This window comes from Leptonychotes weddellii, chromosome 2 (genome assembly GCF_054177405.1).
Source record: "Leptonychotes weddellii isolate Sample4059 chromosome 2, ASM5417740v2, whole genome shotgun sequence".
Taxonomy (NCBI): domain Eukaryota; kingdom Metazoa; phylum Chordata; class Mammalia; order Carnivora; family Phocidae; genus Leptonychotes; species Leptonychotes weddellii.
The window spans coordinates 121910777-121924497 of NC_138370.1; the positions used below are offsets into that span (position 1 = coordinate 121910777).

Genomic DNA, 13721 nt, shown 5'->3' on the forward strand with positions numbered 1-13721 from the left:
CCCCCAGCCTGTTTTTCAGAGTCCATCGTCTCTCATGGTTCGTCCACCCCTCCGATTTCCCCCGCTTCATTCTTCCCCTCCCGCTACCTTCTTCTTCTTCTTTTTTTTTTCTTAACATATATTGCATTATTTGTTTCAGAGGTACAGATCTGAGATTCAACAGTCTTGCACAATTCACAGCGCTTACCAGAGCACATACTAGAGGCCTAATTTTATTGAATATTGGGATTCAGATTTAAAGAGGGGGTAATGTTCAAACCCAGATTCTAGAGTCTGACAGAGAACCCTTCATTACATAGGATAATCTGAACAAAATTAATCCCTTCCCCCGAAGCCAGTAACTTGTTGGAATCAGGAAATGATTGATTTCTATCACCTTTTAAGAAAAAATTATTTTATAAATCCCAGAAAACTCTAGCTCACCATATTACAACTTTAATCTGTGGAGAGTGATATCCTAAATTCTGTTTCCTCTACTAACGCAATTGAAAAATTCTTCAAATATTACTAGATAATGTCCATTCAGCAAAATGGTTAACATGAAAAAGATAAACCAATTATTGGCAAGGATATGGAGCAGGTGTAACTCTTACATGTTGTTGGGAGTGTATATTGTCACAACTACTTTGAAAAACTGTTGAGCATTATCAATTATAAATGAGCATATACCTAACTTATGATCCAGGAAATGCACTTCTTAGGTATATATCCAACAGAAATGCATATATATGTTCACCAAAAGAAATGGACAAGATATTAATAAGCAACATTATTTGTAACTCTAACACTTCACTAGAATGTACAAGAATGTTCCTATCAGCATTATTTGTAATACCCCAAACTGTATAAACAATCCACACATTCATCACCAGTAGAATGGAAAAACTGTGATACATTCACACAATGGAATATTCTACAGCAATTAGCATGTGAGCAAAATCAAAACTACACACAATATGATGAATTTCATAAACATACTGTTGAATGAACCCAGACCTCCCCCCAAAAATACTCATGATAATTATTATTCCATTTACATAAAGTTTAAAAATTGATAAAACAAGTATGTGGTCTTAGGAGTCATGATACTGGTCACCTTGAATAGGAGTTTCCAAGGAAGGAATGAAGGGGCTTCTAGGGTGTTGGTATTATCTATTTCTTGATCTATGTAGTAGGTACATACTCACTTTGGGAAAATTTATCAAGGTGTTCAGATTTCTGAATTTAGGTTTTAAGTCAATAAAACTTGCCTTAAAATTACTGGGCAATAACAACAACGTACAGGTATACAGCAGAGTTGGAGCTTGAATCCTTATAGTTTGACTCCAGGGTCTGTGCTCTTAATCACTATATTATTTTAGCACTCTACCTTAGAGAAGTATCTGCTCATACTTACAAAGACACACATAACAATTATGTTCATCAAAATAATATATTGGTAAAAAAAAAACCCTATCTATCAGTAGGAACTAGTAACATACACCTGGTAATATATATATATATATCAGGGTACATTTATATGATGGAGCAACATAAAAACTTTTTAAAAATATAGTAGTCGTGGAATAATGCTCCAGATATTGTTGAGTAAAAGGTTAATTGTAAAACATTAAATATAGTATAATACGATCAATTTTTATCCATATGCCAACAGGCAATTGACTGTCTAGATGTGGGAACAGAATTTGTGTTAAGTATAGAAGATTCACATGGAGCCACCAGGGAGGTTGGGTGGGGGATTCACAGAAGTTTTGGTCCGACTGAATCTTTTTACCATGGGAATCTGTTCATGTGTTTATGTTTAACAAAATGAAATTGACATTTCTCCCCTCCAAAAATAAATGGGCAACATTTTTTTTCTGCATTCAAAGAATATTTGCTTTGTGTGTAAAAATACTTTGAGTAACAAATATTGAACTCGTAGAAATAATAGTTATTGATTTCACAGAAATCATAGGAATGAATGGGCCTTAGAGATTTGTTAACCCTCCAATCAGTGCTCCTAATTCTTCTTAAATATCCATCCAAGCTGTAGTGACCTAATGTAGTGGGCATCTATTGGTCTTCCTGCCCAGCATGCAGTAGCTGCTTCTTTTGGTAAAAGCAGTGCAATGTTCTCCTGGGGAATTTCTTTTACCCTACTGCATGCACTTTAGGTGAGATGATCAATTCTGTCTTCTCCTGACTAAGGAGTGGGTGTGTAAACTAAACTAGGCCAAGCAGACTCTCTGCCTTGAGAACTTAAATCTTGAGTGGAATGACAAGGTCAGAAAACAGAGCTAATTTTGTAGCTCTCTAAGGAAACTGTCCATTGTTTCCTGCTACTTAGATTCCATGAGCTGCTTCCTATCCTTTCCCAATACCAGCTGTTTGACTTTTCCTTAGATTCTGTGAATCATCCCAAATCCTTATGATACATTCCTTCTCCGGTTAAGTCAGTCAGTCAATTTCCATTGACAGTAATTGAAGAATGCTAACTGATACAGCTGGATGTCAATATGCTCAATAAGAAGATCACCACTACTTTTCAAGAGTCCACAGCATTGAAATTTTGCTTAACTTTGTGCCAGAATTTACTTCTTTATAAAATCTACACTAGTTCTAGCTCTACTTGTGGAGCTTCATAGTATCCAAGCTCCATCTTGCAATGGTATGTATTTAAAAACTACTATCATTTATACCTACTTTCTCAGCAGAAAAACTCATTTTCTCACTTAAAATATGACTACTACACACTCACTAGAAATGGCTATAATAAAAAAGACAGACAATTCCAAATGTTGACAAGGATGTGGAGAAACTAGAACCTTCATACCCTGCTGGAGGGAACGTAAAATAAGATAGCCACTTTGGAAAGCTGTTTATATGTTTATATAATTTACTTAATGTTTTTAAATGGACTTTACAAATAATCACCTATTGTAATGTCATCCCATGTCATGATACCCATGAAATCATGGTCTTTATATGTTAGTTATATTTTTCTATGATACATTAAAGATATACTTAACTGTTAATTTAAAATGTGGTTCACTTACCATTAAAATTCATTTCTTGTGCCACTAAATGGTATATACTTGTTGCCCTTTGGGAAACACTGTTTTTTTCTATTTAAAAAAAATGTATAAATTAGTTTTCATTAAAGCAATTACCAATTTAGGAAACAATAATATAAAATGTATGTAACATTTGAGAGATACAGAAAGTGTTAGACCTTTCATTCAGCAAATACTTAGTGATTGGTTTTGGTTGCCTTTTTTCAAAAGGAAGTGACTGAAGAGCTGGTGATGTGGGAAACCACCAGAACCAAGAAGTCTCTCTTCTACTCTGAACCCAACATGGCCACAGCTACACTATTTGAGGGAAAAAGGAGACCTCCACATAGAGAAAAGGAAACAAAGGAAGTACAGCAAAATGTTAAGTGGTTATTTAAGTAATTATGGGCCATTGTTTTCTTTAAATTTTTCACTGTGTTCTTTCTCCACTTTGCCAAATTTATTTAATATGCTTCTATTATTTTTTTTAAAGATTTTATTTATTTATTTGACAGAGACAGAGATAGCGAGAGAGGGAACACAAGCAGGGGGAGTGGGAGAGGGAGAAGCAGGCTTCCCGCTGAGCAGGGAACCCGACGCGGGACTCGATCCCAGGACCCTGAGATCACGACCCGAGCCGAAGGCAGACCCCAACAACTGAGCCACCCAGGCACCCTATGCTTCTATTTTTTTAATAAAACAATATAGTAAAACTTCTTATTCCTTTGGATATGCTCAGATGAAAATATTTTTTCAACCTATTCCTTATAATAGTTACATTTCTAATTTTACACTTTGATTAAAAAATAAAAATTTAAGTGAAGATACCAACTTCTTCCACATTTTTTCAAGTATTGATATTTATATACAACCTTTTATAGCTAATCATGTTACTATGTACTAATATGTACTAAGTTCTCAGAGCTACAGAAATAGATTATTTGCCCATTATTACATGAAAAACATATAGATATCTGCCCAGCATTACATGAAAAATATAATAAAAACTAAATGCCCTCAATGGCCAGAGTAGAAAACAAAAACAATGGGTTCTGAGACCTAAAATCTTCTTGTAATTATAGCTTGATTATTCTTAAAATGCTATACGTTAAGAGATATGACATATGGGATTTTTCAGAGAGCCATGTAGCCTAATGGATAGAATATCTGACTTTGGATATATGGGATTTGCTTTTAATTACCCTAGCAGGCATAAGGACAAACTGGCGGCTGGTGAAAGGGATAGATGTAACTAGCACAATTGCATAATGTTGGTAATTGCTGAAGCTGGGTGACAAGTAAAGAGGTGTTCATTATTTTTTAAAATTTACTGTATTTTTGAAAAAGTCTATGATAAAAGTTAAAACAGGAATAAAAGAATTCTAAATGCACTATTTACAATGACAACTAAAGCAAAGTCCATGGTATATCCAAAACAGAATAAAATGAAATAGAAAAGACCCATTATAAACAAAGCTCCAAGTGGTCTATATAATAATTTTACTTTTTTTATCTTTCTAGTCAAATGAAAAAACAAGTGTTTACCAATAAGCACAAAGCTCTTTAAAAGTTGTATGACAGGTTATGATCGCCACCTACTGGACACTGTGATTAACTGCTAGCTACAAAAAAACTCACTTTTGAGTAAGGGCACCCATATCCCACCAAGCATCTGGTCCTTCACAAGATAATCCTAATACCATTAAATTTGGGGCACCTGGGTGGCTCAGTCGGTTAAGCAGCTGCCTTCGACTCAGGTCACAATCCCAGGGTCCTGGGATCAAGCCCCACATTGGGCTCCTTGCTCAGCAGAGAGCCTGCTTCTCCCTCTCCCTCTGACTGCCGCTCCCCCTGCTTGTGCTCTCTATCTCTCTCTGTGTCAAATAAATAAGTAAAATCTTAAAAAAAAAAAAAAACATTAAATTTATATTCACATGTATATTAGTAATATTAATATCACATTATTTCTAACAAAATGAAATGCCACCTGCAAAAAGTATATCATAAAATTTTGTCAGAAAGTATAGTGATCATTTTATGATGTCCTTATCTTACAGAAGATTCCAGATTTTGAACTGTTTTCTCACAGAGAACCCAGAATTTAAATTATTTACACACAGAGATAGACCAGAAACTTATAAATTAGCCTGGCTCTTAAATTTGGTGCATTATCTTTTTATTATGTTTTAAAAATCACTTGTAACTTTTAATTGAAAATTTTACTTTTCTTTATAACCTAGCTAATTGCATATACCAGTGATTCTCAATCCTGTTGCATTAGAATTATCTGTGGAATTTTTTTTTTTAAGTAGGCTCCATGCCCAACATGGGGCTTGAACCCACGACCTTGAAATTAAGAGTTGCATGCTCTACTGACTGAGCGGGCCAGGTGCCCCTGGAATTTTTAAATAAGTTGTTGCTGGTACCACAGCCAGAGTTGCTTTTTTTTTTTTAATCTAGCCAGGATTAAAAGAGCCATTAGTAAATAACAAAGGTTCTCCAAGTGTTGTCCATGGAACAGCAATATCATCACCTGGGAATTTGTTAGAAATGTAAATTTTCAAGGACCACCCAAGACTGCTAAGCAGAGCCCAGAAATTTGTGATTGTGAGCCTACCAGGGGATTTGGATGCAGGCTAAAGTTTGAGTGTCACTGGCACTTAAAATTTTTAAGTTTTTAATCTCTTTAAATATAAGATTTAACTTTCTGTTCTCTAAGAAGAAAATATAATAATAATACAAAAGAGAAATATTTACATTAAGGGTAATCTAGTACAGTTCTATTTTCCAGAAATAAACCTTTATAAACACTCAACATTAGTTCTAGTTAGCCAATAGGAAAAATGCTTAATGGAAGGGTAGGGAATAATTTATCCACAGGCCAGTTAATAAAACCCTGGAATGTTCTTGCCCAGAGCAAGTTTTCCAGCCATATTTCCTTGTTCTGGTTTGTTCTGATCACAAAGGCACCTTTCTAAGACATAATTAAGACTTCTAGCCATATCATACCTTTTAACCCAGGAATGTCACTGCTAGGAATAGAGAGGAAAATAAATTATACTCAACGATTTTCTCCAAAGCACTGTAAATAATAGAGGAGGGGAATCTGAAAGCAAGTTAAATGCCCAACAATTAAGAAATGATTCCATAAATTACAGCATCAACAGGATGGAATATTGCTCAACCATTAAAATGATGCTTTCCATATGAGATTTTAAATAATATGGAAAAATGCTTACTTTATAGCATCATGTGTGTGTATGTTCTCTCTGTCTCTGTCGATTGAAAAAGACAATGAAGAACACCAAAATATTAATGCTGTTTATCTCTTAGTAGGATTATGAATAGATTTATTTTGTGCATTTATAGTTTCTAAAACTTTCCATCATAAGAGTACACTTAATCTACTAATCAGAAGATCTACAAATATAATAATAGAACTTCTACTCTAAATTAGGATCTTCAAATAATGATTAATCAGTAAGCTTTCAAAAGACAGTAACTGGGAAAAACAAGTAAGTATCTTTTTCTCTCCCCATCCTACACTACTCTTTTCTCATATCACTCCTAACCCTTTTATTTCTACTTTCTTCACATCAGCTCTGCCATAACTCTATAACTAGAGATATGGAGACACTGAATATCCAATGTTTTTACAATTTTAAACTGTTCAGCTAAACAGTTTATCTTAGAATATATAAAAAGGAGATCAAATACCCCAATGGTTAAGAGAACAGACTTTAAAATCAGATCTAGGTTGGAGTCTTACTTTAGGGGAGCTCATACAGGTTTCAATTTCCTTAACCTGTAAGTGGGAGTACCAACCCTCCCTCACTGAACTGCTATGAGGATGAAATGAGGATGCATGTAAAGCATAAGACAGTAGTAGGCACTCAAGAGAAGGTAACTGCTATTACCATTTTGTAGTTAATGTTCAAGTTGTTTTTGGTGGGACGCCTAGGTGGCTCAGTTGGTTAAGCACCTGCCTTCAGCTCAGGTCATGATCTCAGTGTCCTGGGATTGAGTCCCGCATCGGGCTCCCTGCTTAGCGGGGAGTCTGCTTCTCCCCCTGCCTGCATGTGCTATCACTCTCTCTCTCAAATAAATAAATAAAATCTTTGTTTTTGATAAACAGCCCTCAAATTTTAATTTTCCTGAGGGAAAAAGCTTAATGAGGTACAGTGGTTGCTCAGTCATTTGGACTTCTCCAACCACTTCTATTTCAAAAACAGTTTGGGAACTGCCAAAATACTCTGTACAAAGTGGGTGTTACTAAAACCCACCAACAAATTTATCAATGCTATTATTTCATGAAAGAAGAAGCTTTTGAACATCTACTAAAAAAAAAAAAAGTAGTCTCTGAGTAAAGGAAGTCATTCCAAAGAAAGGACAGTGGGTAACTGCATGCCAAAATCATCCTTACGCTTTCCATTTTGTCACCTACCAGTAAATAAACACCAACAACAGTTTGCAAACTGACACTTGATGAAAGACTCTCAACTTCCTAGCCTGATTCTTCTCCATTAAATGAAGTTTTTCTATCTACATCATCGGATGTTCATTCAACAAACACTAACCAAACCTATTACTTGCTATTAAGCAAAGGAATTCAAGTTCAAATGAGGTTAAGTATATGAAAACATGATACACTATATGTATATTGCAAAGCACCATTAAGTTATATAGTATTGTTATTACCAAAAAACATAAATATTGTAAATTAATTCCTAAAAGGAAAAAAGATTTCCCACCCACATGTTTTAATGTCTTAGTCATTTTCTATATTCATGCTATCACAAAGGACATTTAGAATTTTTAGAATGAACACTTGCCACACTTTTTCTTTAGAAAATAGTCATATTTGTGATATAGCTCATGACTCTGCCATTCTCTGTCTTATGAAAATTGAGAATATTACTTTTCCCTCAGATGGTATTGCTCTCAAGGGAAAGTTACTAAGCTAGAAATTGCTGCTATAATTACCAGCATGCAGAATCTGAATTTTAAGGAAGACAATTTAATAGGATTTAAAATACAAGTTCAGACAGAGAAAATTTTATTTTCTTATTTTTGAAAGTATTGTTGTGGGGCGCCTGGGTGGCTCAGTTAGTTAAGTGTTTGCCTTTGGCTCAGGTCATGATCCTGGAGTCCCAGGATGGAGTCCCGCATCAAGCTCCTTGCTCAAAAGGGAACCTGCTTCTCCCTCTGACCCTCACCCTGCTCGTGCTCTCTCTCTCTCAAATAAATAAATAAGATCTTTAAAAAACAAAAAAAAAGTGTTGTTGTAAGATTTTCCAAGTGTTAAAATTCACTGTCAAGTATGAGGATTGAGAAATAACAAGACACCAAATGTAGAAATTATATACAGTTTTATAATTTTCTTTGTTGCTTTTTTTTTTTTTTAAAGATTTTATTTATTTATTTGAGACAGAGAGAATGAGATACAGAGAGCATGAGAGGGAGGAGGGTCAGAGGGAGAAGCAGACTCCCTGCCGAGCAGGGAGCCCGACGCGGGACTCGATCCCGGAACTCCAGGATCATGACCTGAGCCGAAGGCAGTCGCTTAACCAACTGAGCCACCCAGGCGCCCTCTTTGTTGCTTCTTAATCCACTGAAAATAATTTCAAAATATCACATTGTTAGGCATCTTCTTTGTTACTTTCTTCGGTTTCTACTTCTTTAGGCAACAATGGCTTGATCTTTAGTAACAAACCTTCACTTGTTGAAGTACGAAGGAAAGCTCGTACCACGAAAGGTCCTGGAAACAAACACAAGAATCAACTTTTATTTTATTCCATAAACATATGAGCAAATAGAAACATACGACAAACCTTATAAAACTCATGTTATATTTTCTCCTTGAAAAGTACTGATACTACTGAACTAATATTTTGAATTATAAGGAATATCCTCTCATGTCTAGAGTAGAAGACAAACTGTACTCTAGCATACTAGAGATTTATCCTTAAACTACATATTCTGTAATAATTCATTTCTCTCTTCCAGAAGATGACCACCTAGAATTTATTTTACTGCAAAGCTGAAAGTGAAGGGAGCAGGTAATGATATTTACATTTGATGGCAATATTCTAAATATTTATTTGAAACAGCACTGATGCTATTTCTGTGTTACCAAACATTCAGTAAAATTCCCTAAAAATTAAAAAGCTTTAATGTTCTTTTTCATAAGAACAATTGAGGGACTTCATTTAAAATGGCAAAAAAAAAAGATGGATAGTTCAAGACGGCAGCATAAGAAGATTCTTAACTCACCTCCCACAGACACAGCAAATCTACAACTACATATGGAATAAAATCCTCGAAAAAGTCCTGAAGACCAGATGAGCAGCACATCCATAACAAAGGATAAAAGGGCTGCACTGAGACAGGCAGGAAAGTCAGAGACAACGCTCTCTGAAAAACCCCATCCCAGGCAAGGTGACTTACAATCAGGAAGGATTTCAAAAATACAGAACTTTTCCCTGAGGACCAAGGGTTTTGTCTCCCACACCAGGCACCCCAACCACTGTGTCCTGGACCAGAGAGATGAGCTCCCAAAATATATGGCTTTGAAAACCAACAGAGTGTATCCAGGAGAACCACAGAACTGGAAAGAACAGAGAATTTCTTAAAGGGATCACACACAAACTCACTCACTCCACAACCTGGTGCAAAAGAAGCAGTTTGAAAAGCCTCTAGACCGTATGTGAAGTAAACCGCCTTATTAATCTTAAAGCAACTGCTGGAAAGTAGGAACCTGCTGAGACTCTCTCTGGGGATGAAAGTGCAGGTGGATGCCATTTTTGCAATCTCATTCAACCCTGCTAATGCCAGTGCTTGCAACAGCCATGCTGGCAATCCCACTCTAATCTGCTAATGCCACTGGGCATGCTCTGCACCCCCGTGCCACAGCCAAAGCACAGCTGGTAGGCAAGAGCCCCATGCACGACTACCTTGCTGTGCTGCAGCCAAACCACAACCAGCCAGGTGAGCAGCCCCACCCAAAAACGCAACCTTTTGCACAGCCAGTCAGGTGAGACCCCACCCCTGCTACCTCATTCCTACTGTGCCACAGACAGACAAGCACCCCACACCCATCCCACCAAACCCCCCACACAGCTGGCAGGTGTGTGAAGCCCATACAGGGGATGCCCCTTGAGCATGTGGCTCCCTCCTACTTCTAAACCCCACAGAAAATCTTGTACACAGGGCCACTCCCTCAAGACTGGGAGAGGGAGCTATTTCAATACATAGAAACACACAGAATCAGGCCAAATTAGGGGATAGAGGAATATGTTCCAAATGAAAGAACAAAGCAAAACCTGAGAAAAAGACCTTAATGAAATGGAGATACATAATCTACCTGATAAAGAGATCAAAGTACTAATTGTCATAAAGATGCTTACTCGGGAGAAGAATGAACGAACACAAGGAGAACTTCAACAAAGAGAGAGAAAAATATGTGAAAGTACCAAACAAAAAAAAAAAGAAAGTACCAAACAAAAATCACTGAAGAATAGAGCTGAAGAATAAAATTACTGAACTGACAACTACACGGGAGGGGGTCAACAGCAGACTGGATGAAGAACAGATCAATAACCTGGAAGACACAGCAATGGACTCACCCAGATAGGGAAACAAAAAGAAAAATGAATTTTAAATAGTGAAAATAGCTTAAGGAACACATAGAACAACATCAAGCAGAATAACATTCTCATTACAGGGGTCCTGGAAGGAAAAGAAAGGGGCAGAAAACTTATACAAAGAAATAATAACTGAAAACCCTAACTTGAGGAAGGAAATCGACATCCAGATCCAAGAAGGTCAGAAAGTTCCAAATAAGATAAAACCAAAGAGATTTACACCAAGACATGTTATAGTTAAAATGTCAAAAGTTAAAGAGAAAATCTTAGGGTGCTTGGGTGGCTCAGTCGTTAAGCATCTGCCTTCGGCTCAGGTCATGATCCCAGGGTCCTGGGATCAAGCCCTGCATCGGGGGTCCCTGCTCAGCAGGAAGCCTGCTTCTCCCTCTCCCACTCCCCCTGCTTGTGTTCCCTCTCTCACTGTGTCTCTCTCTGTAAAATAAATAAAATCTTTAAAAAAAGAGAGAGAGAGAGAGAATCCTAAAAGCAGTAGGAAAAAAACAACTTGACACATACAAAGGAAACCCCATAAAGCTAATAGCAAATTTTTAAGAAGAAACTTTGAAGGCCAAAAGTGACTGACGGGACATATTCAAGGTGTTTAAAGGACAGAAACTTACAACCAAGAATACTCTACGAAGAAGGTTATCATTCAAAATAGAAGGAGAGATAGAGTTTTTCAGATAAGTAAAAGCTAAAGGAGTTCATGATCACTAAACCAACCTTACAAGAAATGTCAAAGGAACTTCTTTAAGCTGAAAGGAAAGAGTACTAATAATAGTAAGAAAACATACTAAAGTAAAAATCTCACTGGAAAATATGTTGTAAAGGTAGTACATTTACTCACTTATAAAGCTAGCATAGGGGCGCCTGGGTGGCTCAGTTGGTTAAGCGACTGCCTTCGGCTCAGGTCATGATCCTGGAGTCCCTGGATCCAGTCCCGCATCGGGCTCCCTGCTCAGCAGGGAGTCTGCTTCTCCCTCTGACCTTCCTCCCTCTCATGCTCTCTGTCTCTCATTCTCTCTCTCTCAAATAAATAAATAAAATCTTTAAAAAAAAAATTAAAAAAAAAAAAGCTAGCATAAAAGTCAAAAGACAAAAGTGGCAAAACTAAAACTATAATAATTAGTTAAGGGATACATAAAATGAAAAAAGTGTAAAATGTGACATAAAAACCATAAAATACAGAGGGTGCGATTAAAATGTAGGTTCTGGAATAAATTTCAATTAAGTTTTAAGCTACCAATTGAAAACAGACTGCTATATACATAGAATGGTATATGTGAACCTCATGGTAACCACAAAGAGAAAAACTTACCACAAATATAAAAAGAAAATGAGAAAGGAACCTAAACATAACACTAAAGGAAATTATCAAACCAGAAGAAAAGAGAGAAAGAGAAGAAACAAAGAGGAACAACAAAAACACTCAGAAAACAATTAACAAAATGGCAATAACTACACATCTATCAATAATTACTTTAAATGTAAATGGACTAAATCCTCAATCAAAAGACAGTGGCTGAATGGATTTAAAAACAAAAACAAGGGATGCCTGGGTGACTCAGTTGGTTAAGCATTTGCTTTCAGCTCAGGTCATGATCTCAGGGTTCTGGGATCGAGTTCCGCATTAGACTCCTTGCTCAGCGGGGAGCCTGCTTCTCTCTCTGCCTGACACTCCCCCTGCTTGCGCTTTCTCTCTCTGACAAATAAGTAAAATCTTTAAAAACAAACAAACAAACAAAAACAAGACTCATCTATACTCATCTTTACCCTGCCTACAAGAGACTCAGTTCAGAAGTGAGGACTGAGGGCGCCTGGGTGGCTCAGTTGGTTAAGCGACTGCCTTTGGCTCAGGTCATGATCCCGGAGTCCTGGGATCGAGTCCCTCATCGGGCTCCCTGCTCAGCGGGGAGTCTGCTTCTCCCTCTGCCCCTCCCCACTCTCATGCTCTCTCTATCTCATTCTCTCTCTCAAATAAATAAATAAAATCTTTAAAAAATAAAAATAAAAAAAAAAGAAGTGAGGACTGAGGGGTGCCTGGGTAGCTCAGTCCGTTAAGCGTCTGTCTTCGGCTCAGGTCATGATTCCAGGATCCTGGGATCAAGCCTCGCGTCAGGCTCCCTGTTAGCAGAGAGCCTGCTTCTCTCTCTCCCTCTGTTTCTGTGCTCTCTCTCTCTCTGTCAACTAAATAAATAAAATCTAAAAAAAAAAAAAAGTAAGGACTGAGAGTAAAGGGATGGAAAAAGATACTCCATGCAAATGGAAATAAACAAAGTTGGTGTAGCTGAACTTACCCAACAAAATAGATTTTAAAACAGATTATAATAAAAGACAAAGAAGGGCATTACATAAAGATAAAAGAGTCAACCTGGCAAGAAGATATACCATGTATAAATATTTATGCACCCAACATAGGAGAACCAAAATACATAAAGCAAATATTAACAGACCTAGAGGAAGAGATTGACAGCAATAGTAGGGGATCTTAACGCTCCACTTACATCAGCGGTTACATCACCTACACAGATAATCTATAAGGAAAGATCACGCTTAAACAACACATTAGACCAGATGGACTTAATAGATTTATACAGAACATTCCATCCAAAACAGAACACACATTCTTGTCAAGTGCACATGGAACATTCTCCAGGACAGATCATGGGTTAGGCCACAAAACAATTCTCAGTAGACGAACCATGAGAGACTATGGACTCTGAGAAACAAACTGAGGGTTCTAGAGAGGAGGGGGGGTAGGGGGATGGGTTAGCCCGGTGATGGGTATGAAGGAGGGCACTTATTGCATGGAGCACTGGGTGTTATACACAAACAATGAATCACGCAACACTACATCAAAAACTAATGATATAATGTATGGTGACTAACATAATAAAAAATAAAAATAAAAAAACCAACTCTCAGTAAATTTAAGACTGAAATCATATCAAGAATCTTTTCTGACCACAATGGTATGAAACTAGAAATCAACTACAAGAAGAAGACTGGAAAAACCACATAAACATGGAGATTAAATAACATG

The 13721-nt window shown here is 36.9% G+C and overlaps 1 protein-coding gene across 1 annotated transcript in view; it reads right to left on the minus strand.

Annotated features, from left to right (window-relative positions):
* Positions 1-6620: 6620 nt before the first annotated feature.
* The window catches only part of MRPL1 (mitochondrial ribosomal protein L1), a 61333-nt gene continuing 54232 nt past the window's right edge, over positions 6621-13721 (minus strand). The window contains exons 7-8 of the mRNA XM_081813143.1: positions 8626-8793; positions 6621-8414 (exon numbers count right to left, since the gene is read on the minus strand). Of these exons, the coding sequence (XP_081669269.1) occupies positions 8675-8793 (119 nt within the window). The 3' untranslated portion in view covers positions 6621-8414; positions 8626-8674. The remainder of the gene's footprint in view (positions 8415-8625; positions 8794-13721) is intronic.